Raw genomic sequence first — 27470 nt, 5'->3', positions numbered from 1 at the left:
TTCTCCTGGGTTATGGGTATATCGCAACCCGGGTTTGATGTCACAGTCGGTGGGATTTAGTTCTCTCAGCCAATCAGTGACTGCAGTGGTGTCCTGCCAGGAATCTGTCAGCCAGGTCCTGACATAGCTGGAGGGGAGCTTAGAAGACAGCCGGCAGGGTCCAGGAGTGGGACGCGACCCACTGCTAGTTTTGGCCTGATGCCAAGCATTGACCAGAATACTTCGGTCTAGTGTCTGGATGCTAGCAGGGGCTTGTTACCTTTTTAGATTGCATAAAGACAGAAGGTTAGATAAATAAAATCCCACCATTGCTAAAGATATGCTTTGACAGTAATAGAAATAGTAATAGAAATTTCTATCACTGTTTTATTTCTGTCCCTTAATAACCAGCTAGACTATGTAACATACCTCTCAGTTGTATTTCGGCATATTTAAACCCATACATATATGCTGACTACATGACCCAAATGCCTGTAATAGTGCAGCATCTACAAAAATGTTACTTTAATATTGATTTCTATTCTTGCCCTGCCTGGCAACTATTTTTATTGCTATTTATTTCTATATATTTTAGTGACCATGAAATGAACAATGACCTTTGACCGCAAACTTTGACCTGAAACGAAAATCTGGGCATGCAAGCAATCTGCTGCTTACAGCCGCTGGTAAGCACGGCCCAGTATCACGTCCATTAATAGGTGAATTAGTGAAGTTATTTTGAAGCCTACACGGCAAGACTCCTATGGAAAAATCCTGCTGATAATGACTAGCTCATCTCCGGGTATCTTATTTCTGGGGTATGGGAATTATGTTAAACCTATGTATGTTCTATTATTAACCCTTTTTATTATGGAAAAAATGATCCACCGATCAAAGCGGTGACTATACCAGTGCTAATTTCTGTGGCGTAGTCATGAACAAGTTTGATGGAAAGAAAAGAACGGTCTGCAAAATGTAGGACTAAATGTTTGATTCCCAGCAGACATTGCGTGTCTGGCACCAGGTGCATAGGTCTTCCATGAAAACAGAGACGGTTGGCATCAATAGCAGCTGTCCGACGAGATTGTGAGCCAACGTGAGAAGAGCCGAGGGAGACCATGATCAATAATGCAGAGCTGTCTGTCTCCTTCTGCTAATGTCCAGTCTTGTTGATGTTGACAAGCATTGTGTGTTATCAGGATGCCTGGTGTTATCTACAGGACCAGCGTTAGCGTAGCGACCATTATACATTTATAGATGTATACATTACTTCATCATTTCTAGCTTTCATATACATGCAATTGTTTAAAGTCACACAGAGACAAAAAGAGCTTTATTATATTTCCCTTACTGAACAGAGATGACTCGTGTCACCTGATGACATTTATCAGTATAAAAAGTTCCTAAAAATCTATGGAGCAGTCCCCCCAACCACCCCCCCCCCCCCCCCCCCCCCGGAAAAATTATGGTACAGAATATTGTAGAGAAGAACACTTCAGTACTCTACATGTACAAGTATGGCAGCCATAGAGATACATGAGGCTTTTACTATACCTTTTTTCTTCTGTATGAAAAAAACAAGCTTTGGCAAGTTCCATTAGATGCTGCATAAAGCCAGGGGACACTATCAACATACATATGGTTCCTTTATGGCAGTGCACAGAAGCTGTATGTCCCTGTACTATTACATTGAGCTGCAGCCTGTACTACATTACTACAGGCTACATCCAACCCCATTGTCAGTATGTAACTTGCACTGGCCATTTACATACTTGGAAATATTGCCCTTATACCCTGAATAGTATAATATTCATTTTGTTGCGGGAAAATCACAGATGCTGGCTGGGAAAGCTGTTCTTATAGCGAAGTCTGAGACTTTTGTGCAATAGTGCTCAGACTACTGCACTAAAGAAACTGTAAAACTACCACCATACCCATCACTTCTTCTGTATTACATAAGTCCTATTAGGGCTGTATCTGCTGACAAGATTGTTGACTGTTGCCATATACAGACTGTTGACCAGGACCAGTGTATGGCCTGATTCACAAGTTTCGTGCACGGACCATATTTATGGACAATGCGCTACAGACCAGACTTCAGACCTCCTGGCATCATCATTCAGAATACCATGAGCTTAAAATGAAGATTTAAAGGGGTTATCCAGCGGGAATCTTTTTCTTTCAAATCAACTGGTGTCAAAATTTTTTTATAGATATGTAATTTACTTCAATTAAGTGTGGGAAGACTTGAGATTTTTTATCAGCTGCTATATGTCCTGCAGGATATGTTTTCTTTTCAGTCAGACACAGTGCTCTCTGCTGACATCTCTGACCGAGACAGGGACTGTCCAGAGCAGAAGAGGTTTTTTATGAGGATTTGCTGCTGCGGACAAAGTTGGCAGTAGAGAGCACTGTGTTAGACTGTCCTGCAGGAAATGTTTTCTTTTCAGTCTGACACAGTGCTCCCTGCTGACATCTCTTACCAAGACAGGAACTGTCCAGAGCAGCAGCAAATTTCCATATAAACCTCTCCTGCTCTGGACAGTTCCTGTTTTGGTCAGAGATGTCAGCAGAGAGCACTGTGTCTGGCTGAAAAAAAAAAATATTTCCTGCAGGACATACAGTATCTGATAAGTATAGGAAGACTTGAGATTTTTAAATATAAGTAAATTACAAATCTATATAGCTTTCTAAAACCAGCTGATCTGAAAGAAAAAAGATTTTTGCAGGATAACCCCTTTAAATATTTCATAGATCACAGCAGTACTATCTTTGCCCGCAACATGTGCAAGAAATGAGTATTAGTCAACCTGTATTTAAAGACTATATACAGACTCTGACTCTGTACCCACAATCTGCCCACCCCAAACCACTTGTACCTTTGGATAGCTGCTTTTAATCCAAGATCTGTCCTGGGGTCCAGATGATGCAGTTATTGTCCTAAAAAACAACTTTTTACTTGCAGCCCTATGCCAAATTGGTGTGGCCTAAAGTCTGTGTGCATTAGGCTGGCACAACCTCTCTGTCCCTCCTCCCTGCCCTCCTCATCATTAGGAATGCTCCAGGCAGATTGTCTCCTATTCGTCAGCTGTGAGAACACGGCACATGGGCTGGATTGTGAAGGCACCTGTGCAGTGTTCACTGCAGAGGAATAGGAGATAATCCTGCCAGTGGCATTCCTAATGATTAGGAGGGAGGGGAGGAGGGACGGAAGGGTGGTGCAAAGTTAGGACACAGATACTGTAGGCCACGGGCGTTTTGCACAGGACTGCAAGTTTAAAAGTTGTTTTTTTAGGACAGTAACTGCATCACCTGCCGAACGGACCCCAGGACAGATCTTTCGAAGCTATCCGGAAGGTACAAGTGTTTTGTTTTTTTTTTGTTTTTTTTTTTGGGGGGGGGGGGGGGGCAGATTGTGGGTACAGAGTCACTTTACCAAGTAGGAGGGGATGAGTGTAAGAGCAGAATACTCATTGATTGGTAGGATACTGTGAATGTACCATGTATTGCAATAAAAATAATCTATAACCTTGTGCAAATAATGGTATATTCCCAGAGTGACAGGTAATATATTTCTTAACTGCTGCACCCCTCCCACAGTGATAAAAACTTATCTAGGAGCCATAGGGAAAAGCTGGTACCTAGAATTACTTGGCACTGGCAATGTATATATCTTACTTGTCAGCATTCACATAGTTATGGAAAAAACAACAACTTTAGGTGTCTGCCAAGTCCTTGAGGTTTTTTTAATTGCAGATAACAGTATAATTTATCCATATGCCGCATTTTCTTTGCTGCTTGCACCAAAAATAATGTAGGTGGTCTTTAAAGTGGTTGTCTGGGGAGAATAAGACAGTGTGTTTCTAATAAGTACTACTTTGTTACATTATATAACATTATGACTAGTGTTAAAGAGCATTCTCCATAAACTCAGCCCCAATTAAGTAAATGGAAATAAGGTACCACAAGCAAGAAGAAATCAACCTTTAATTATTTAGTTTTGTTGTTGTGAACAAACCCCCTTTTAAAGGGTTATCCAGGATTAGAAAAACATAGCGACTTTCTTTCAGAAACAGTATTCTATGAAATAGCAAACCCCAAGATGCTGTGACTGTAACTTGCAGGGGGTGTTTTATAATAAGTTGCAGGGGACTAATCGATTTCCATTAGCTGCGGAGTGGGCATTTCTATGTTGGTGGGACTAGTTTAGAAGAGGACCTTAGCAGGGATCAACCAGTCAATATACCTCTGTACTGCTTTATGTTTCCCTGCAGCTCCAGCAACATATTAAAGCAACTCTGTACCCACAATCCGAACACCCCCCCCCCAAACCACTTGTACCTTCGGATAGCTGCTTTTAATCCAAGACCTGTCCTGGGGTCCATTCGGCAGGTGATGCAGTTATTGTCCTAAAAAAACAACTTTTAAATTGGCTGCCCCATGCCCAACGGCCGTGGCTTATGGTAAGTGGTAAACCCCTTTAGGGTGCATTCACACTTACAGGATCCGCAGCAGATTTGATGCTGCATTCAGTCATTTAGTTACGTTGATATCTACAGCATCAAATCTGTGGCGCATCCTGTACGTGTGAACGCTCCTTCAGGCCAAGGTCACAGTGTATGACAGCGGGCGTTCTGTGACACAGCCGTGTCACAGAACGGCCGCTGTCTGTGAAGTACATCCCAGCTTGTACTGCAGTACCGGCCAGATGAACTTCATCTCTTTTTAATTGGAATGTGGGCACATTAGGGTGTGCCCGCATTCCAATTAACCATAGCAAACATAGAAAAGTGTGACCAGAGCCGCACTTTACATTGTGTGCACTGTCAGTTTTGTGCGCCCGCTATTCAATGAATAGCGGCTACACAAGACTGACATGTCAATTTTCTGTGTGGCTGTATGGAATCCCGGCTGGAGTGTATACTATGTGTATACACTCCGTCCGGAATTCCATAGACTTCAATGCGATCGGCCACTTCATTAAACGCCATTGTAGCAAACCTGCAACAATGGCCGTTGTTCAATGAATTTATACGTTTTGTGAACTTAGCCTTAAAGCAGCGCTTGTAAATACATATTATATCTTGCAATGATCTGGAGTTCAGCCCAAGTTCCTGCATAGCAAAGTATTCAGAGCATGGAGTAAGAATACAGCAGCATTACTGTGTTTGTGCAATACAAATAGACAAATAGACAGACTACCTAAGAACTGTTCCGCAATATAATTTAGTTTTCTATAGAATTCTGCCTGCAGACACAGGAAAAGATATGTTGCTTTCCTGTGACTTGTTGGAGGAAAAGATATGTTGCTTTCCTGTGACTTGTTGGAGACATCTGTATCAATTCCCTCCCTGTTCAGTATCAGACTTTACGTGCCAATGGAGATACAGTGATCAACGTTTTGTTATGTTTAAAATAACCTTTGTTTTCAGTTTTGCAATAAGAGCAATGTTTTCTAGTCTGTGCATAGATAACAGCCCTCCGGCCATCATGTCCTAGCTGTGAGGATTCCAGCGTAAGTCTTGTAGTGGAGGGATCCAGGGAATCTGTCAGCATTTGTCTTGTTTTCCTGTTTGCATCCTTCCTGGCTATGATCATGTGTGTTGAGCTCATATACACATTTCAGTTTGAACTCTTTTGACTTGATTCAATCTAACCGATAGCTGATTTCAGGATTTTCATGGCTGGGTACCTTCTGCAAGGATATGGGCCTTGTGTGATTGACAAGCATAGAGATGGTAATTGTCAGCCAGAGAGGTGCATGGAATGGCAGAATTTTATATTGGTATCTGCATAGTTGCACCCACCTTTGGGCTGTGGTGATGCTAGCTGTTATTTGAGGCCGATGTGACTGTAAATCCACAAAGGCTGCATTTTATAGTGAATGAAACCAGTTTCCATAGAAGATGCTAAAGTGCTGCAGTATTCTTACTTCTGCGTTCTTCACATTACGCAAATCTTTGACCGCTTTGACCCTGTGAACCTCTTACTGCAGAAGAGTTTGTCATATTCCAGGAGTAGGGCGTACCTTCACCTTATAACCCCCTTTTTTTTGTTTTATATCTCGATTAATGTGTGTAGAAAATCAAACCTTGTATTATGCTTTTCTGCAACCTCACAATTCTGCTTGTATCTGCTGGACGTGGTCAACGGTTTTGTCGACTGACACGCTCACAAGAGCATAACAGAGGAGAGCTTAGTTTATAGTGTATCCTATATCAGATTACTGCCAGCAATAAGGGCTGCATTTTCCAGGATGCCATAGTCTTAAAGTGACACTGTCCCCCCTTTTTGCATTCTGATTTCTCTACACAGGTGTAAAAGGCAAATGTGGTTTTCATACCTTATTTTACATCATACGTCATGGTGCTTGTTCAAGTAAAAAGTGATCTGTTATCAACTGCAGATTGTGTTAAGTGGGCGGGGCTTCACTGCAACAGCGCCACCGCTAGCCCCACCTCTCCCTGATGTCATAGGCACATAGGACCCACCCCCTCGCCAACCATTGGAACAGGCTGGCCTAAAGGTCTAGGCCCCACCCCCTCTAGGTCGGCCAATACCAATGGGCATCAAGGGGACGGGGACAATGTGATGGTGACATCACAGAGGGGAGGGGGCAACGGTGGTGCTGTGGGTGGGGCTAAGTGGTGCTGTTGCCATGAAGCCCCGCTCACTTATCACATTCTGCAGTTGATAAAAGATCACTTTTTACTTGAACAAGCACCATGACGTATGATGTAAAATAAGGTATGAAAATTTTTAAAGAGGACCTGTCACCCCCCCGTGCCAGGGCAGAGCCCGGCCGACCCCCAGTAGAGACCCTTAGGCCCCGTTCCCACTGAGGAAAGGTAGCGGAATTCCGCGACGGAATTGTCCGCCGCGGAATGCCGTTAGCCTCCCGCTCATAATGGGAGTCTAACGGCATTCCGCGGCGGACAATTCCGTTGCGGAATTCCGCTACCTTTCCTCAGTGGGAACGGAGCCTTATACTTACCCCTTTTCACGAAGTCCCGCTCCTGGAGCCGCTCCCGTTGCCGAGATGTCACCGCGGGAAGCCCGGAGCATGCGCATCAGAGATGGGTCCGACGCTCATAGAGAATGACTGGAGCCGTCATTCTCTATGAGCGTCGGACTCATCTCTGATGCACGCGCGCCGGGCTTCCCATGGTGATATCCCGGCAACGGGAGCTGCTCCAGGAGCGGGACTTCGTTAACGGGGTAAGTATATGGGTCTCTAGCGGGGGGCAGGCCAGGCTCTGCCCTGGGACGGGGGGTGACAGGTTCCCTTTAAGTTTCATATACTGTAGCTGCACCTACAAAAGATCTGGTTTCCCAAAGGAAATCAAATGAATATTAACATAATAGTAATATGAAAAACTTTATCTTAAATTCACCAAAAATATACATTAAAGTCGGTTTCAGTTTGGGGTACCAGATATTCTTTGAAGGTGTAGCAGGGAAGAAGATAACAAACTATCCCAACTCGTCTCTCTAGAGCTGGATTGCTGCTCCAGGACACTCGCTGGCCTCCGGCTCTATTGCTCAGCCGACATCACGACCCGGTTGATGGACTGCTCGCTTAGCCAGCCAGTGGTTGGGGCTGGACACCGCAGCAGTCACTGATTGGTGGAGCGTGCAATCCACCAGCCCCCCCCCCCCCCAAAGTTCTGATGACCTTCCAGCAGGGGTCACGAAACCTGTGAACTGGCGCTTTTGCAGGCATGGGAAATAGTAAGTAGTGATTATGTTCTCCCCTGCCGCTGCTTGCCGTGAAATTTTGCAAATAGCTGGACTTCACAAGAGTCAGTCTCATGTGGCTGAAATGCAGCTGCTACTGTACAGCTTGGCTGGTAAAATTCTACAGATGTTGGAAAATTTTGGTCAATTGCTCATATAGCTTCACCCTGAGCCTTGTGCTCACTTTTTGTCCATTTGCTCTTCATCCAGGCAATAAATAGATGAGCCTTATCCCCAGCCGCTTTATAAGGTCACACATGTACCTACACATATCACAGTTATGAGTACATTTTTACATTATTTCATAAAAAAAAAATAACCTGAGATGATTTGGTGACTATTCCCCTGCAAATCCTCGCCTTAGTTACAGCATTTCATTAGCTGAAGGTTGCCCAAAGCTATATCACCCTGACTTACAGCCGTGACTGTCTGCATCAGATAATTTTAGCAACTCAGCCACTGATCTCTGCTAGAGTCGGGCTAAATGAATTAATCCCATTACTATTTGCTTTCATTAACTGAATATTTTAATGTTTCCATTTCTAATTTTGTTATGTGCGATGTCCAAATGTTTTATTTCATCTTACTGTAGGATCCACTTGCGATTAGATTATATTAAGTAGTATTTTTCTTATATAGAATTATTATTTTTTTGCAGATTCTTTGTATTCTTAATAGAAACTGTTACTGTCCGATTTTGTGTGGTGTATTCTGGGTACAGTTATTTAAACAATTAGAATCAGTCTGTAACATATCAACAGTGACACCTACAGGGGACCAAATATTGACTAAAACAATTAAAATTGTGACCGACACAACAGCTATCTCTTTTTTACGCTCGCCCTCTTGTGCACACGCTCACTCACTTACCAAGTTTTGATTCACTGGGGGAATAAATGAAAACTCTAATTCTTGGACAGTTTAAGGATTTTAAAAAGTAGCACTGGGTCCTTGGAAAACTTATGGATTTTCACATTGTTCTTCACACCTTTTTGTTTGCACCATCTTGTAATTGGCCTATTTTGGGGGAAATTTTAATCCAACTTGTTATATTTTGATAACACTGCAACAAAATTTTTTGATGCACACATTTTTATGTATTCCCCTTACTGTACAATAACCTTGTTACTATGTTTGTGTACCATACGTAGTAGTCACACTATGTCTGCAAGGTAATTGGCTACCTAAAAATTTCATGGAGAGACTATTCCTAGACAGAAGCATAACTTATAATCCCTACATTGGAACTCTATTGAATACACTAGTTGACATGCTGGACGTTCTGGTTCCACCAACAAGTCACAATAACTAATCTACCAGAACCTGCACATTGTAGTAATGATGCACCAGTCTGGGTAGAAGGTTTCAAATTGGAGGACCATCTCTAATGACATTTGTATACCCTTTCATTTTAAGACTATATTAACACGCTGTATAAACAATGGCTGCTCCACATGAACGGCCGTTATTTAAAGGAGAAGTCCAGCGAAATCTTTTTATTAAAATATTGTATTGCGCCCTCCCCCCCCCGAAAAAAAAAGTTATTGGAGTTGCTGGAGAGGATGTTGGCAGAGGGATGCTCAGTGTCCCTCCAGTGCCCTGGGTCCCTCAGTGTCCCTCTGCCATCATCCTCTCCAGCAGCCACAAGCCGCACAGCTCTGGGAGTCGGGTCGTGACATCACCATTTTATCCAGGAAGTGAAGCCTTGATGCAGTAGTAAGTGCAGGGAAATAAGCACTTTTGGGGGGGCAATACAATATTTTAATAAAATTTTTTGCCGGACTTCTCCTTTAAGTCTACCTATGGCCAGAATTATTCAGGCCAAAGGTAGCATTAAACAACGTCTGTTCACACGGCGCGGCAGTTGTTTATACAGTCTGTCAGCATAGACTAAAGCAGCATTTGCTATCCTATGTAATACCCATACTTCCATGCCTGAAAACAAATGAGATTTTATTGATGGCTCTAAGCCAGTTTATTCTTAATCTATTTTAACATATAATAATTCTTAAAACCCTAATGGTGGCCATTGTCTTGTGGTTAAGCTTCCCATCTGATCCACCATCCCTGCATTGTTTTGCAGTACTCTCCTTATTTCCTGGATAATGTGTTGTTGATGGGAACGCAAATATCAATGGAGCTGATGGTGTTTGCATTGTTTGCTTTTGACTTGCTTTTTAGTTGACTTCCAGAATTCAGCTTCGCTACATTAGCTGGAACACTTTTCCTACCTTTCTTATAAAAGTTCATTTCAATAAAGTACTCATCCATTACATGGCATATTCTGCATGTTCTGTATGTGCTCATAGTTCAATGTTTCCAAAAACCAGACCGGATCCCATCCATCCAGCATGCCTGCAGAATTGGGGTTGTATTTGTCATTCACTATCACTGTGCTTTTGCTGGCTGGTCTTTTGTTGCTTTTATATCTTTTATAGCGTAACTCAGCGTTGTTTCATCTACCAGAAGTCTTTTCATAAAAAATTACAAACGCTTCTGGGCCAGCACTGTACACAGAGACAAGATGAAGTCACTTAAGGCATTTCTGCTGCTCATAAAGCACATAGCTATTTCCAGCTCCAGGGTTATCTTGTGGTTTTCCTCCCTCCCATAATTCTTTACCCATGCAGCTTGGCGGCCTCTGCCAGCCGTCTGCATCTCTGATCAGCATTGCCAAGTTCCCCCTTCATATTTCACAGCTTATATGAGCTATGTGTGCCTTTCATTAACCAGCGATCAGAGGTTTTTCATATCTCTTCAGGCACGCTGCAGATGTTGGGGGCTGGACCATCTGAGCAGTGAGCAACCATTGCTGAAGGATCCCTGACGCCTGCGGTTTTCTTTGGGTCACCATATCTGTGTGAGCAATACAGTATTTTACTGTTAGTGATATGTCCCATCCCTTACAGTATCAGCAGGTGACACAGTGGAGTCTAGCTTTTTACACTATTCATTTTGCTAGTGATCTCTGCCAGTAAGGATATGGCTCATTTCCCATCTTGCCTTTGGTCACTTGCACTAAGACAACTAACTAAAGCAGCACAGTTGTGACTAAGAAGACTGATTAAGGAAAGTGTGTGCGCTTGGCACTTCATCTTTGCTCTCACTTGTAGTAGTAGTAGTAGTAGTAGTAGTAGTAGATGGAATTATAAGGAGCCAATGGAAATTCCGGTACAATGATTGCTGGATGTTCCATAGACTCCATTATAATTCCGTCACTCCTACTTTAGCAGTGAGAGCATGCACTGCTGAGCACAGCGATCGGCGGGTGTCTTACCATCCAGACCCCACTGATACTTCTGACCTTCGACATAAAATAAAAATTCTATGAAGAGAAAAAAAGAAACAATGCTTTAAAGGAGTTGTCTGGCCAGGATCCCTTTTTGCAGAATGCTTGGAGAGGGGATGAGTGAAAAAAAATAAACTCACCTCCCTGGCTCTTGTGCTGCTGCCTGTTTACTACTGCTCTGGCCCCCAATGTGTGGATGCTTTCGGTTTCAGGGACGTCACGTTGCAGACCCAGCCCAGCAAACCAGTGGCTGAAGCTGTGTCCTGCCGAATAGCGGGATGGATCAGTAAGATACTGGTGGTGCCGCTGCGGAAGCCAGGGAGATGAGTGCACTTTAATATTTTCAAACAACCTATCCCCAGCAATATATCAAAATGGGGGAGTTTCCTGGGCCATTTTACATAGCGTCTCATTAAGATAATGCAAGTCAGCTTTCCAAAGTTTTTTGTTAGTGGCTCGGTTCTTTCAGATTTACATTGTATTAAGTCTGCATGTAAGATGGTTATACCTTTTTTACCTGGGGGCCATAATAGGTATTTGGAAATGGAAAGTCCTTTGAAACAAACGGGGTCCCAGGGAATTGCACCTGAAGGGCACTAACATGTATGTTTTAGTCTAAATGTCCCTATAAAGTAAAATACTGCAGTGTTCTACCTGTTTCCCATGTAAGATGTCTCTGCTTATATTGACTAGGTGCAGCCATTTCTGTTTCGTCCTGTATAGTCTTACTCTGTTAGCACTGATCGCATAGGGTCAGATTGTAAAGGGACATTTCCCACTTACAAGGACAATAGTAGCACCCAGTAATAAACATATTTTTATACATTGTCAGGGGGAAAAAATTTAAGAATAGCATAAAGGAAAGTTGTAAGAAAGTATATGTACATCATAAAAATAATTTAGGAGCGAGCAGTTTATTAAAGCAATCCAGGTCCAATTTTATATGCTGGCCTATAGTGGTCTTGAATAGAGTAGGATAGGTATACCCAGTTGTAGGTATGTAACATAACTTTCTGCATTAGAATTGCTTGGTATTATCACACCATCCAAAAAACTGGAGCTCTGGGAGGGTTTAAAGGAATTCTGTGAAACACAAGGATCAAGCATGCCTCTTCTCGGAGCATACTTTACAAAGTTTCTCTAACTTTGCTATAAAAATCTTTAAAGTTCCTTATCCTTATATTACTTAATATCTGACTTTCATCAAGAAAAAGGTTAAATAAAATCCATCATTAGAATGTCAATAATGCTGAGCTTACCATTCCACGAATGTCTCAGGAGCTCCTCTGCATACATCAGAACAAAACCCGATGGAAGCATGCCCAGGGGTGTGTGCGCCTTGCTTTGACTTTGTGTGGTGGCTGCTGATGTATACAGAACATTTTGTTTGTTCGGTGCACATACAGCACAAGGAAGTGTAATGCATTGTGAGTAGAGATTGCAGTAACATGTCAATGTGAAGGTATGCATTTGAAAAATCATACTCTTAAGTGTGTTTATAGGAGGCTATGCTCGATGCTTTGCCCAGTGGAATTAATAAAGTCTTTATATGGCAGGTATCTTAATTTTATTAACCCCTACATTTTGGGTTTGTTTCTAATTTTAAAACACATTTATTGTGCCTCCATAAATAGTTTATACAAACCTGAAATATAATTTCTTTTGCCACAATTTGTATAGGATATCTTAAAGATTGCTATTGCATAGGCTTAAAGCGACTCTGTACCCACAATCTGACACCCCCCCCCCCCAAACCGCTTGTACCTTGAGATAACCGCTGCTTTTAATCCAAGATCTGTCCTGGGGTTTGTTCGGCAGGTGATGCAGTTATCCTAAAAAAACAACTTTTAAACTTGTAGCCCTGTGTCAAATTGGCGTGGCCTAGAGTACCCGTGCCCTAGGATTGCGACACCTATCCATCCCTCCTCCCCAACCTCCTCATCATTAGGAACGCCCGTGGGCAGGATTTTTCCTACTCATCACCTGTCCGAATAGTGCACAGGTGCCTTAACCATTCAGCACATGTGCAGTGTTTAGACAGGGAATTAATAGAAGAAATTGTTCTAGGGGCATTCCTAATGATGATGGGGGGGGGGGGGGGGCGGAGGGGTGTTGCAATCCTAGGGCATGGGTACTCGAGGCCACGTCAATTTAACACAAGACTGTAAGTTTAAAAGTTTTTTTTTTTAGGACAATAACTGCATCACCTGCCGAACGGATCCCAGGACAGATCTTGGATTAAAAGCAGCTATCTGAAGGTACAAGTGGTTTGGGAGGGACCAGATTGTGGGTACAGAGTCACTTTAATACAGTTGCCCTGCCTAGCTCTTGTAAACTGATTGGCTTCTATTTCCAATTCTGTTGTAGTTTTGGGGTTCCCTGGACCAGTCAAGTGACGACCCAGTGCCTGGCTTGTGTACCAGTCCTGCCCTGTACATGGTACGATATTGACTGTTCGGAGTGTGTCACAGTGCAGCAGGGAAGGGCCCCTTGCTGCACTGTGAATACTTAGGAGCAGCCCTGAGCAGTGATAGATTCAGGAACAGGATGAGGGTGATGACAGCAGGCTCTATATGAATATGGACCTGCTGCCCAGCCATCTTGCTCCTGCAGCTATAGGCTGCGCTGTCACCGCTGCTGTTCCTACTCAATGTGAAGAGCTTAGAAGGGCTAGCTAGGGCAAGTGTATTAAACAAATGAAGTAATAACTGGTCAACCCCTTAAACTATCAAAGATGGCAAAGATGACCTATGGCAAGGGTGTGCTGGTGACAAACTATAACTTTGGTACCTAGTATAATTTGGGTGTAGAGTATACAATGAATGTACTATTTAAAAGTTTCTTCCCTTTAAAATAAACTGTAATGGGATATTGCTAGAAAATATCATCTATTTCTGATATGGGCCCCCCACCCAACTTGAGAATAGGGGGACCTTCAACTGTGCTGCTTCTCTATTCAGGTGAGCTCCATTCCCTGATTCTCAGGATTTACAGCTGTTCAGAGGTTGGAGGTTGGCCATAACATTGCATGATGGGAGTACCCTTTTAAAGGGCATTTCTGGGCTTTAATGTAGAAAAAAAACATCCCTAATGCTTCCATCGATGCAGAAATGACGTTGGGCCAACGTATACATAACTTGATGATGAAGCCCTGGCTTTTCTTTGATCTTCTGTTGCAATACCATACCCACTTATCTTGAGAAAAAGAGCAGCAGAGTAGATTCAGTGATGTGACCCTTTCACTTTTTTTTTTTTTTTTTTTTACTCAATACAATTCCATTTTGGGGCACCGTTGCCTATTCATTCTCAGGATCAGTGGTCCTATAGACTCTTTTTAGTAGTTAGTGAGGTGATAAATAGAGATGATAAATATCATCTTACCGTTTCAACCTAGCTGTATGGGGGTCTGGATTTATATTAAGAGAAATTATGTTTGAGAAATGATGGTTTTGGCTCTATAGAATTGTTACAATGTATTTAGCATTATTTACATCGTTTGGAGGATGCTGTTATACTATATACAGGCCAAAGTATCTGCACAATTTTTACCCATTTCTTTATCTATTACAGAAGAGAAAATTATCCTGTCCAAGAAGGAAAAAACAAAACAAAGACGAGAAAGATGGTTACAGAGTAAGTAGAAACTTTGCAGAATTACCTTTATGAAGAGACCTCTGTAGTTCTATGACATGAGAAGGAGAGAGGAAGCATTACTAGAATAGGCAGACCTGATTGATTTGTATGACACTGACTGGGTTACTTTCATCACATTATATACCAGCTCCAGTAACCCCACTTATTAGGTTCTATTGTAACAATCTCCTTTCTAATAAATGTTCCATGAGCTAAGCTACAGGCATGGAAAATATCTGTATTATTCATGATTTCTACATAGAAATGCATTCATCCTTTTTGCCTATTGTCATTTGTTAGCATGGGTAATGTTCCATCAACACTTTTTGCCATTTCCTAAGCTATCATCTTGGGTGGTGTCTTGGGTTGGAAGAAAGGGATATTAGGTTGTTAAAGTGTCTGATTTGTAGATGACTTCAAATAAATTAATAGTAAAAGCGAAGATACAAACTCTATACTAAATCTTACTAATAACTGCTTCTATCTACACTTACAAGACATTTCTACATCTCATTTTCTTAAGGGTTGTTCAGGCTTTTAAAATTGATGGCTTAGAGACGCTGCAGCCTCGTCATTGGTGACGTTATGTATATATATATATGTTATATATATTATAGTGACTGATCTAAGCTCACACTATACTTCTCATACTTGTAGTTTGTTTTCCTTTTCTTCTCTCTGATCTTCTGAAAGCAGGACGACTTGTCAGCAGCTGCTAAAGATGAATATCATTTTTAATATTACATACCACCTATTCACGTAAATAGACAAGTATATGTGGTACATGGTTTTACAAAAGCAAGACTACTATAGCAGCCCTCTTACCTAGCATATAGGTCACAAAACGAACCCTCTGTCATGTTAAAAGTTTTTATCAGATAGGTCCCTATTACACAAAGCGATTATCTTGCAAAAAGCTCCTAAAATGATTGATCGCTAGTGATAACTAGTGATATAGTAGCAAACGATTCTGGCGTTATTACTTCCCCCAATTGCTGTAATGAACAATATTTTTTTCAGTGGTTGCTAATCATTCGTGCAAATGAAAATGGTTGTTCCAGAGCGACTGAAATATTTCTTATTACAAGAAAGGATTGGCTAATAATCAGCAAAAGACCAAGTTAGACCAACATGTTAAAAAGATCACAATAAGCGACAATCTAACGATTTTGTGTTCAACGTGCGGTCACTTAAAGGACAAGTACCATGAAAAACTTTTTCCCAGTAATTGAAGCACATTACAAAGTTATATAACTGTGTAATATGCTTCAATCACCTATCTGCCTCCCTTCCCTGTCTTTTCCCCCCTCCACCCCCCACCAGGAAGTGTCCTGACTCACACAGACCTGATTACTGTGGTCACCGTCACCAGGCAGCTCCTTCTTGTGAGGATGAGTCATCAGCAGGAGGGCTGCTCTAGGTCCTGTTACACCAGCCTCCCCCTCCTTGTCAGGTGACTCTGCTTGCTCAGCTTATCTTCTCTAGTGACATGACTCCTTCACTGAGTCCACGGCAGCAGGAGAGAGGGTATGAGGGGAGGGGGGAGCTGCCTATGTGCCGGAGTCAGTCTGAGGGAAGATGAGCATGACATGTGACAAGTGATGGCTTGCAGTTGTTCAGCCAATGGGAGCTGAGCAAGCCTGTCACCTGACAAGGCAGGGGAGGGGGGAGGCTAGTGTAACAGGAGAAGGAGCTGAGAGAAGAGCTTGGTGACGGTGACGACAGTAATCAGGTCTGTGTGAGTCAGGACACTTCCTGGTGGGGGGTGGAGGGGGGAAAAGACAGGGAAGGGAGGCAGATAGGTGATTGAAGCATATTACAGAGTTATATAACTTTGTAATGTGCTTCAATTACTGGGAAAAAGTTTTTCATGGCACTTGTCCTTTAACTCTGTTGCACCGAACAGTCTTTGTCTGATAAGCGCTCCGTGTAATAGGGCCTTATAGTCTGAGTGTTTGAGTGACCCGAACTGATTAGAAGATTGAGCTGCTGCACATCTCTTCCTGCTCTGACTCTGAGACCAACATAGCCCCATACTGTATTCGTACCTGACATGGACAGACTTATAATGTAGGGAAAACTCACGAAGCATGGACTTCTCCCGACCAAAAAGATCTTTTATTATGCCGTGTGAGGCCAGGGCAGGAGTGGCAACGGCTCTCTGCTTGTCAGCGGGCTAAGCAGGATGATTGACAGGGAGAGAGGCAACAAACATCTCCCTGCCCAGACTATTTGCTGATGACCGGCTTCGCGCAGCATAATAAAACATATTTTTTTACCTTTATAAAGTTACCACTGCAGCCGTGGCTGGTATGCTTCGCGAGCTGCACAGTAGCTCTATACTGTGCTGCAGGAAACCATATCGGCACAATCGTGCTGACTGGTTCCCTTTTAAACTATGCAGCTCATTATAATGAGGCCTTTGGGGATTTTACCCTGGAGACACCACTGCGGTAACCCCATACCACCAATCTGGCTACTCTGCTTTCATCTGCTGCGACAAGAGCTGGACTGCTGAAGATAGAGTGAATTTACGCTTTTATGTCGCAGTAGTTGTCTGTGAGACATGGCTGGCAACTCCCACAAGTTACAAAAAGGCAAGAAATACAAACCTAGGCATGAGTGTGGATATTATCTCCGATGTATTGTATAGCTCCTATAGTTTGGATAGGCCAAAATATTTAATAAAGGCCACTGATAAGTTAATTAATTTTGCATTTCTTGCAATTCCAGACCTATAAAGTGAAAAATAAGAAAATGTTCTCTCTTAGTCTTAAAAGGTTCATGTGAGTTCTGGATATTTTACCCTGTTCTTAGGCTGAACTGCAGAAGGTTTAATTTTTTAGCATTGTGCTTGTTTCAGAGCTGCCTAGTCCAGTGTCAGAGCCCACGTAACCATACACATAAAAGCAAGTCATGGAAGCGAGCCATGGCAGCTGCTCCAGCGCACAGTGATAGCTGGGGTGGATAATTTACTGTGTGTCAGCAGCATGTTTCTATTGCACCTCAACATCTGTCTTCAATTGCACTTTGTGCCTGGCTTCCCTCCACTTCAATTCAGGCTGACCTTATCTTATTTAGTGTTTAAAGCCTTTCTTCATAGCAGTTATCCACTGTGCAACTTGCCTCCTAAATATTCACAACGTTGATACAGGTTTCCAAATGCACAGGATTGAAACTTTTTTTTCCCTATCCTTACCCAGAGAACTTTGGCAAAAGCGGGAAAAACACAGTGCATGCAAGGAGGTGCAGGAAAATAATAAGGAATCTATATTTACCTTTCTCCGTGCCCCCACAGCGCCACATCACCAGCTTGCTTTTACAATCCGTTCTCTAGTTTCTCCCATGTTCCAATGTCGTCACAACCTTGTGGGAAGGGCTCAGCCAGTTGTTGACTGCAGCGATGCCCGCCCCATTCACTGACAGGCTGAGTGGGCATTCTTGAGCAGGGTTGTGATGCTGCAGGCCCTTCAGGAGACCGCAGTGCTGCAAAGGCACGGACATCCACTTAATAGTAATTAGTAATAATAAAAGAGAAGTCCAGCCATTTTGATCTTTTGACAGCCGACATGGGCAGGGTAGAAGTTATTACAGAACGCTACACCAGCTCCAGGACCCCTGATGGACGGCACTCTTCCCCCCCCACCCCCAAAGTCCTGATGATGTCACGACGAGGGGGAAAATGCCTTCCTGGCTGGTGGGTTGCCTGCTCAGCCAATCAGTGACTGCAGAGGCATCCTACCCCAGTCACTGATTGGCTGTGCAGGCAGCCAATCAACTGGGTTGTGACATTGGCTTGGAGAAGATTCCAGAGCCCAGCGAAAGGCCCCAAGTGTGATATTGCGTGCACAAAAATACAATTCTAGCTAGAAAAAGTTATCACCCAAAAGCTTAATTCATCCTCTGTTAGTAGAGATGAGCACAATTTGAGCATGCGCCAGTCTGATCGTTTGGCATTTGATTACCGCTGGCTGCAGAAGTTGGATGCAGCCCTAAGGCTGCCGGAAAGACATGGATACTGCCAAAAGGGGCAGAGAACTTCTGGGAGGCCAACCTGGTAAGACATGGGTACCACCAGCACCATGTAAGGGTACAGAGACGAGTACAAGGGAAGGATACAAAAGGCTTCTGTCTTTTTGTCCATTTTTAAAAATGGCTTACGCAGCCTACTGTTGTATAATCCTGGAATATACAGATGTATCTTGTTCATTCCTTCAAAGTAACCAATTTCCAGGTTTCAGACAAGATAGCTAAAACAATCTTCAAATAGCAGATCCCCAAAAACATAGAATTTATGTCAAATAAACGTAATGAAGGAAATAACCTTGATTTATGTCATAATAAATCAACAAAAACAAACTAAAACTTAAGTATCAAGGTTAGACAAGCTGTGCTATTATAAGGTGGATAATTGGGTTCATACAGCGGTGAAGGATAGGACTTTTAGTAAGATATAATGGTGAAGGCTCTTGCTTGAAATACAAATTAGTGATTATAATATACTACAAAGAGCAGATACAATATGTATTCTACATTATAGACTTCAGATAGCCACACATTATCCCTAGCACTACAGAACTCTTTATAACCTGAAATTAAAGGCTATGGCATTTTTAAGGCCAGATTTACATTTAACTGATCCGCAGGGGATTTCACGCTCCGAAATCCACTGAGGGTTCCTTGCCATTTGTTTTTAATCATTACATATTCGCAGTGGAATTGACATAGATTATATAAGTGACAGCCCTCTGCCGGCTTGCTTCGGGGGTTCCCGGCTTGACGTCTTGCTCAGCCAATCAGTGCCCTGCCGCAGCCACTGATTGGCTAAGTGGGACGTTCAGACATGGGGAGAAGCCGGAGCGAGGAGAAGGGACTGTAATTTATATACCCGCAGCGAGTTGAAAATGACAGGCAAGATCCCGCTGCGAGTATGTAATCTGATTGAAAATTGGCAGGCAAGGGATCCACAGCCGATTTCGCGGCAAATTCGCAGCGTGAAATCCGCTGCGGATCCGTTATGTGTGAATCTGGCCTAAATGTGCACTGTAAAATTAGGTACAGATATTAGGTTACACCCACGGGTGTTACAAAGTACATGTAGAGCTAAATCAGTCAATCTGATATCCCTGTTCTTTAGACAATAGTGGGGAAAAAAGTCCAAAATACATGTTTAGAAGTTCTGACATAATGTGCAGTATATGTACTTATTCTGTCAGGTGTAGCATATACACAAGGCTACTGGAAACCTCTTTATAAACTACTTCAGGGCTGAAGTGTATGAAGTAGGATTATAATACCATGTGCACAAATAGACAGAGCTGGTTCTGGTAAGCAGTGAAGGGGCCCGTGGAAAAATAAAAACAAAACTAGACAGTCCCTTTTATCATCTCTATACAAGGGCTTTTACCAATAATAATTATTTGTCTGACTACTGGTACCTTTTTTTTTTTTTTTTTGTAGTTTTGGTAGCTCTTTAAAGGGGTACTCTGAAGAAGAAATGTTTTCAAATCCACTTTTGTCACAAAGTTATATAGATTTATAAATTTTTTAAGAACTTCGCTTTTCTCCTTTTTTGTTTGCTTTTTATTTTTTCTATGTATGTTTTTCTTTGCTTTTATTTGCATGGCATGTATTTACAGAACTTATCATTTCCTCTAGAAATCGAATCCTTAAAACTGGCTCAACAGGCAAAAAAGGCACAAGCCAAGAGGAAAGCTACACCAGTGGTAGGGGACATGCAGCCTCTCGTGGATGCCTTACCTGAGCTGTCAGAACTAACCTCTACTCGTAAACCTAAAGCACCTAGGAAGCAGCCTAAGGAGTAAGTTATTTATTATTCAATGAGTACATTACATATGTGTCTGCCAACCTGTTACTCATCGGCATATTTACCCATAGTGGTGCGCTGCTGATATGTAATATGAGCGCATTGTTGTCTTCATACAGTTCTTGCCAGAATGTGCCATACCCCTCCACTAGTGTCTCTACTGGGTCCACTCTTTGTTTTCGCTAAAAATGTGTATAACCAACTTAACAGTATGTCCTTCAGCCACAGATAGTACATAAGAATTGAAGAAAATTCTATAATTGTAGTCTAGAATGAAGACATTCAGTGCTTGAATTGACATTTATAGCTTCAAAATTGTTTCAAAAATCATTGCTAGGGTCCATTCACACTAACAGGACCCGATACAGATACTCATTTAGGTACATTGGTATGTGCAGAAGATCCTGTAATGTGAATGTACTATTATAGTGCTTTCATTTTAATTTCCCTTTTAAGTAAACGTCAAGTTGAATGACGTTTGAGATAAATGCTTCTTTCACAGGGCAGTTATTACAACAATAAAGTATATAAGTATATTGCACTAACCAGGTGTGGATCCAAGACTACCGTCTAGAAGGGGGAAAGCACTCTGCTGCATGTTAATTTTGGTGATGTACATCATCTGTTCCTTAAAGGTGTATTCCAGCCCAAATAATTTATTATTACAAATGTAATAACCACAAGGACTCCCACCACTTGTTAGAACATGGGATTTTACTTTACCAATTGCTAAAAGTGGCCAGCATTTCCATCCTGTATCCTTGCTTGCCTCCTCGTACCACATTTAATTGTGTTGTGCTGTAAGGGATGGAAATCCTGAATACTTGAGGCGATCTGCCCTGTCCTATGTGCACTTGTTGCTCAGCCGAGGTTCACATATCTAAAGGTATGCCTGTGGATATTTTTTTTAACCCTTTCCTGATGCTGTTAAATACATCAGAGCAGATTTACTAATGTTTTTCCATAATCAAAGGGGAACTATGAGCAGGTTAGACGGATCTAACCTGCTGATAACCCCCTATTGCACAGAATACACTGAAGAGAAAGGTATGTCTCTTACCTTTCTCCTTGGTGCCCTTCTGGTGCAGTTATTCTTGTTCCCCACAGTCTGGTGACTGTTAGAAGCACTGGGAGGGCCGTTAGAAGCACTGCCCGCCCCCATAACGCCTATTTGGCCTGCCTCCAGGCGGACTGCTCCATTCATTATCATTCAAAAGGGGCCTGCCAGGGGCGGATCAGCGCTATGGGGCAAGCAGTGCTCCTAATGGTTTCACTGGATTGTAGGGAACATGACTAACTGCATCGGAGGTAAAAGAGATACCTTCCTGCTCTGCATCCCCTTTAAACAGTATTTACTAGTTTTTCCCAATCATTTCTTGTTTCACCATGTTTACTAACACCATGCGCCACAAAAATCTAAAAACTTACACTCCTGTTATTTTGTCCTTTTAAAACCAAGAAGGGTATTTCTATAAAAATATACAAATTTTATCATTATAATTACTCTGTGTGGACAGTTCTAAATTATATTGGACTGGATTACACTTTTTATGTTTACTACATTGACATCAGAGTCTATGACCCAGAGTCGCTGCTTATATGAAGTTAATTGTTGCCTTTGCACTTGTGATTGCTTGTTATATGTTCTATAAAATTATATTTGCAAAAAAAAAAAAAAAAGTGGGCATGTCCCTTTTTAAAACCCTCTTTAACCAACTTATAACAAACCCTTTAAAGGGAGCTAATCATGCCGAAAACGCACCTAATGCTAAGGAAACGTGCTGGTACATCACCCAGCACGCTTCCCAAACATACCCTTGTACCCCCTGTGCCCTGCTTGATTAGTCTGGAATCTTACTTTTATGAAGTCCCGTGCTGTATGCTAATTGCAGGCAAGTAGTCATCTGGGCATGCCGCGCATGTGCAGTACGTCGGCGTCTTTTCCCGCCGTACTGCACGTGCGTGGCTTCCTAAAGACGTCGGTGAGCCGCCAACGTGAAACGCAGGCCCCAAGTGACGTCAGCAGAGCGCAGTGCTTTCAATCACGCCCCTCCAGGCATGATTCCATTGCTCGAACCCGCCCAGGACCATAATTACATACCCCCAGATGGCTACTTGCCTGCAATTAGCATACAGCACGGGACTTCATAAAAGTAAGATTCCAGGCTAATCAAGCAGGGCACGGAGGGTACAAGGGTATGTTTGGGAAGCGTGCTGGGTGATTTACCAGCACGTTTCCCTAGCATTAGGTGCATTTTTGGCGTGATTGGTTCCCTTTAAGTAAAAATCAGCCACTAGTGTGGTGGGATGGTCGAGTATGTCCGGCAAATGAGCAGTACGTTGTCACATAATGACTCCGTCCTGCTCATTTAAGTCAATGTGGCCGTCGGCCGCACGTCGGGCTTCACGACAGCATCCTTTTTTCACTGATTTCTGACATGTAGCCCGACGTGCGGCCAAAAACGAGATGTGAACATACCCTTAGCATTAGTGAATAGACAAAAAAATTGTCCAAGAAAACAAATGGGTGATTCCTACACAGAAAAGCTACAACATAAATGTTATTTCTTACGCAACAGCTTTCTGACAGTATGGGAGTATCTCTAGTAGAAAGCAGAAATGCGCCCAGACATATGGTGATATTAGCCAGCATTGGGATTACATGGTTGTGTTTTCGGATGAATCTGTTAGCTGAGTGGGATCTCACATGCAGCTAGCAGACACAAGCAAAAGCTTATACTTGTGCTAGTTGGTGAATTTATTCAGATCTCAATCAGTTGGCATCGTCTCAAGAGTTTTACACGTATACATGTTAGTAGAGGACCACCCTAAAGAAATTGTAAGGCAGCTTCCACCCTAAGGTAATTGTAATCTGGCCAATCTGTTTTGCCCTTGAGAATATTTTCCTGGGAATGGCTGACAGCCTTTATAGATAATGCTGATGAAAACACTGGAATTCACAGGTATCTGTCATGATGATCAACCTGTCACAGCAACATATCAGCGGGTTGTAGCATCCACAGGATACTGGAATGCTGCGCCTCACTCCTGAGAGCTTTTATGTCCCTATACGCAGGACCCCCTTAGTGCATGCTGGTAGCTGACTTCTCAATGGGAGTTCATTGTGTTCAGTGTTTCAGCATTTTGTATGCATTTATATATTTACGTCTATTATTAGAGTTAGGAATGAACATGTTACTTTTATAGAATATTTATTCAGAGTCTCATCATATGTGACTGGGAGTGTAGTGCAGCTTGCAACACTATGTCAAAGTGACAGACACCACAGTGGGGCCCAAAGGTCCCCATTATAAGTCAGTAGGGTCCATCCATCATTGCTTGGTATTCATTGTGTGATGGATCTGACACTCAATCACTTTAGTTGTTTTTTTTTTTAGCTGCTATGATGGAACAGAGAGACTGAACTTACAAAGAAGATATAACCTCAGCCTTATGTATAGCTGAGTGGGACATATAGTTATGATGCAAATAATAATAATTTCTGCATTTAGTATGGGGTTACAGCGTCATATGAATGATATTCACTGCTTTACTGGATAATTTATAAAATCATCCATGAAATCTACAGGACAAATGCAGCTAACACGTTCCAGCCTGTGTGCAGTACTTAGTCATAGCTATTTAGACATTCTGTAGAACAAAATAAGCTAAATATATAATATACATATAGTTCCTTCTGTAGCACAGAACTGCTTGTGTTCTTGCTACTGATGGATAGTGGACAGATGCGATGCTGTGAGAACACAGGATTAAATTCTGCAGTGACGTGTAAAGGATCTTGTTTAGGGCTTTTTTTTTTTAACCCACGTCAGGCATGCTATGGAATTAGGAGATTTCTGGATCATTATTGTCCTGTTAATCCAGTGGTTTAGGTTTTATATTTACTTGTGTGGCACAGTGTAGTAATACACCTTCTGCTGCAAGATAGCATTACAGAGATTCTGCTCTTTGGACTTTGGAACTCTACCATTTCCTTTTTAGCCCTGTGGTTAGTCAGATAATTGAAATACCATTTACATGAAATTTATGTGTGTTAAATGGAGCAGAAACTAGCTTGCTTACATTATGATTGCTTTTACTTTCATGCCGTCTCTTCTCGGATTACATTTTTATTGAGCTGAAAAAATGTTAGTTTTTTAGGGGTGCAGTTAAAGATTGAGATTTTGTGCAGCCCCCCACACCCACCTTGTCAGCCCATGCAAAATGTGCAGTGAGGACTAGGGAACAGGTATGCTGGGAAACAAAAATGTTTGTAATTTTTGTTTTTTTTCTAATTTTCCATTTTTCTATCTTTATTATTAAATAATCCTAAAATCTTGCTGGAACTTCCTGTTGTGTCTGCAGTGATGAAAGGAGGCTGCTGTAAAGTGTCAGCTGACGCTGCAATGCTGTACAGATCACAAGTTTTAGTATTTGACTCTATTTAGTAAAAGAAAATCTAAGTGACACATTCACTGTAAGGTTTCTAGTCATTGCTAATAAGAGGCCTAGTTAAAAGCCTGTAATACAATCTACAGCAAATGTTATATGAAAAACAGCCACAGTTTGTAGATAGAGGATGGAACTGCAGATCCCCATAATGCAGTAGTGTAGTACAACAGGCTAGAATAGATAAGCAGGGCCGCTGTCAGAGGTCTGTGTGGTCACATGACAGCAATGGAGAAGGGGGTTGTGTTCAGCGTGGACCAATCAGGACTGACAGACTGCAGGGAGCATGAAGGAATGATCAGGGAATATGTGGGCACAGTATAGCAGCACACTGTCCAGGGAGAGAGGGATTACGGCTATGAAGAGATTACCCCCACAGTCCTGTCCCCTGATACAAGCCCCAGCCTGAAGTGGATCTGCTATGATTTGGAAGGTGAGGGAGACTTCCTGAGTCAGAGTACAGTGCTGTAGACCCCGCTGTGCAGGCCATGCCCCTCCCCCACTCGCCCTCCCACCCAGTACAGGGAGCTCTTAAACAAAGTCACAATTTTGAAAAACTGTGAGCTCTTAAACCAAGTTACTTATAAACCAAGGTACCACAGTATTATTATTATTATTATTATTTATTTTTATTTATTTCAGCATTTCACTTGCTATTGTGACATTTTACTGGGCCTTAGTGGAATTGTCTGCTTCGTGAATAGTTGCTTGATATTTGTGAGCTCACTTCAGCCATTCACACTTTCTCGATGTAAAATTCATTCCCTGCTCTGCTTTACTTGTCTCTAGAGATTTGTGCTCCTGGGGCAGAGTACACACTCTCTGGTATAGACCCAGCATGTGCTGTATTCACGTTTTGCAAATTTGCTACGAAATCAGCAGAATCGGTAATAAGAGATTTTCTTTATTTATAACCACCCACACTGTGCTTATTGTCAGCAGAGCCATTTTATTACAAGCTGGGGGAGTATTGGACATGTGTTTGTGCTGTCAACTGCAAGTATTAGTCACTGTAAGCAAAACCAAACAAGTTTAAAGTGCTTGTTCTGTCCACAGCTGGGGATGGGGGCTTAAAGGGACCAGTGAGGATTTGCATTGCAGCCATAAGGCCCCTTTTGCTAAGTCTTCCTGAAAGTAAAAAAAGAAAAGATAATTTGCTACAAATTACTTTCACAATTAGTTGTATCTCTGAGCTACTGCAGATTTTAGCTACGATCTACAATTCTTAGTTTTCTGGCATAAATGGAAGATGGAAGAGCTGCAATAATGGAGTCTTGGTCACCTCCTTTCCTCTGTTGGTGATATATATTTATTGCTGAAAAAATGTTAGGCTGTCCTCCCCCAAAATTAATTCTCACCTCACCAAAACTGGATTAAAGTATTCAAATGGATTACACTTGTCCTGGGATAGGTAAGAACCCCTTTATAATAGGCATTTGGTATGGGAGAGTGAGTGAGTGAATCATACACTGTGCAAAATAATAAAGAGAACACCTACCACTATATTACTCCAAGTCAGTCACACTTCTGTGACATCCATCTGTCCAGTTATGAAGCAAAGAGATTGTGAATCAATTTCTCCTGCTGTTGTGCAAATGGAACAGACAAGTAGACATTATAGGCAATAAGCAAGACCGTCCATAGAATGAGTAGATTTGCAGGAGGTGACCACTGACCATTTCTCTCTCCTCATCCTTTTTGGTTGCTGTTTTGGTCACTTTTGGATTTTGTCATTGCTCTCACCCCTAGAGGTGACATGAGGTGTTGTCTACAACCCACAGATACTCAGATAAGATACTCAGACCTATTGGGAGACTTCATGCAGGTGCAATAGGCCCTGTGTGGCTGAAGTGTGTCAGCAGTTCCTGCATGATGAAGGCATTGATGCTATAAACTGGCCTGCCCATTCCCCAGACCTGAATCCAACTTCTGGGACATCATGTCTCGTTCCATCCCCCAATGCCACATTGCACTGCAGGCTGTCCAGGAATTGACTGATTCTTTAATCCAGGTCTGGGAGGAGATCCTCAGGAGACCATGCGCCGCCTCATCAGGAGCATGCCCAGGTATTGTTGGGAGGTCATACAGGCAACGTGGAGGCCACACACACTAAGTCTCATTTCTTTGAGGCATTTCTTTAGGCATCTCAAATGAAGTTGGATCAGCCTATAACTTGATTTCCCGCTTTGATTTTGAGTATCATTCCAAAACCAGACCTCCATGGGATATTAATTTTGATTTACATTGATCATTTTTATGTTTTTTTTGTTCTCAACACCATCTCTCTACTATGTAATCAATAAAGACTTGCAACTGGAATATTTTATTCACTGAGACCAACAATGTGGTCTTCGAATGTTCCCTTTATTTTTTCAGCAGTATATTTGCACTCATAGAATCCACTTGGATCTTCAATGTTGCACACTGTAAATATGGATGTTATGAGATTTTGAATAGAAATGATTGAGTTTGTGTTTGCTCTATATCACATTCTCGGCTTTCTAGACAATTTCGTATCTTCCTCCATCGGGATTGGCATTGGTATATAAGTGAGAG

The 27470-nt window shown here is 42.2% G+C and overlaps 1 protein-coding gene across 1 annotated transcript in view; it reads left to right on the top strand.

The window, feature by feature from the left end:
* SLX9 (SLX9 ribosome biogenesis factor) overlaps nucleotides 1–27470 on the top strand; it is an 83866-nt gene that overhangs the window by 40082 nt on the left and 16314 nt on the right. The window contains exons 3-4 of the mRNA XM_069985226.1: nucleotides 14576–14638; nucleotides 20297–20459. Coding sequence (XP_069841327.1) covers nucleotides 14576–14638; nucleotides 20297–20459 — 226 coding nt within the window. The remainder of the gene's footprint in view (nucleotides 1–14575; nucleotides 14639–20296; nucleotides 20460–27470) is intronic.

Source organism: Dendropsophus ebraccatus, chromosome 9 (genome assembly GCF_027789765.1).
Source record: "Dendropsophus ebraccatus isolate aDenEbr1 chromosome 9, aDenEbr1.pat, whole genome shotgun sequence".
Taxonomy (NCBI): domain Eukaryota; kingdom Metazoa; phylum Chordata; class Amphibia; order Anura; family Hylidae; genus Dendropsophus; species Dendropsophus ebraccatus.
Note: the sequence above shows the minus strand (reverse complement) of the source record. Positions and strands in the feature narration are given on the sequence as shown.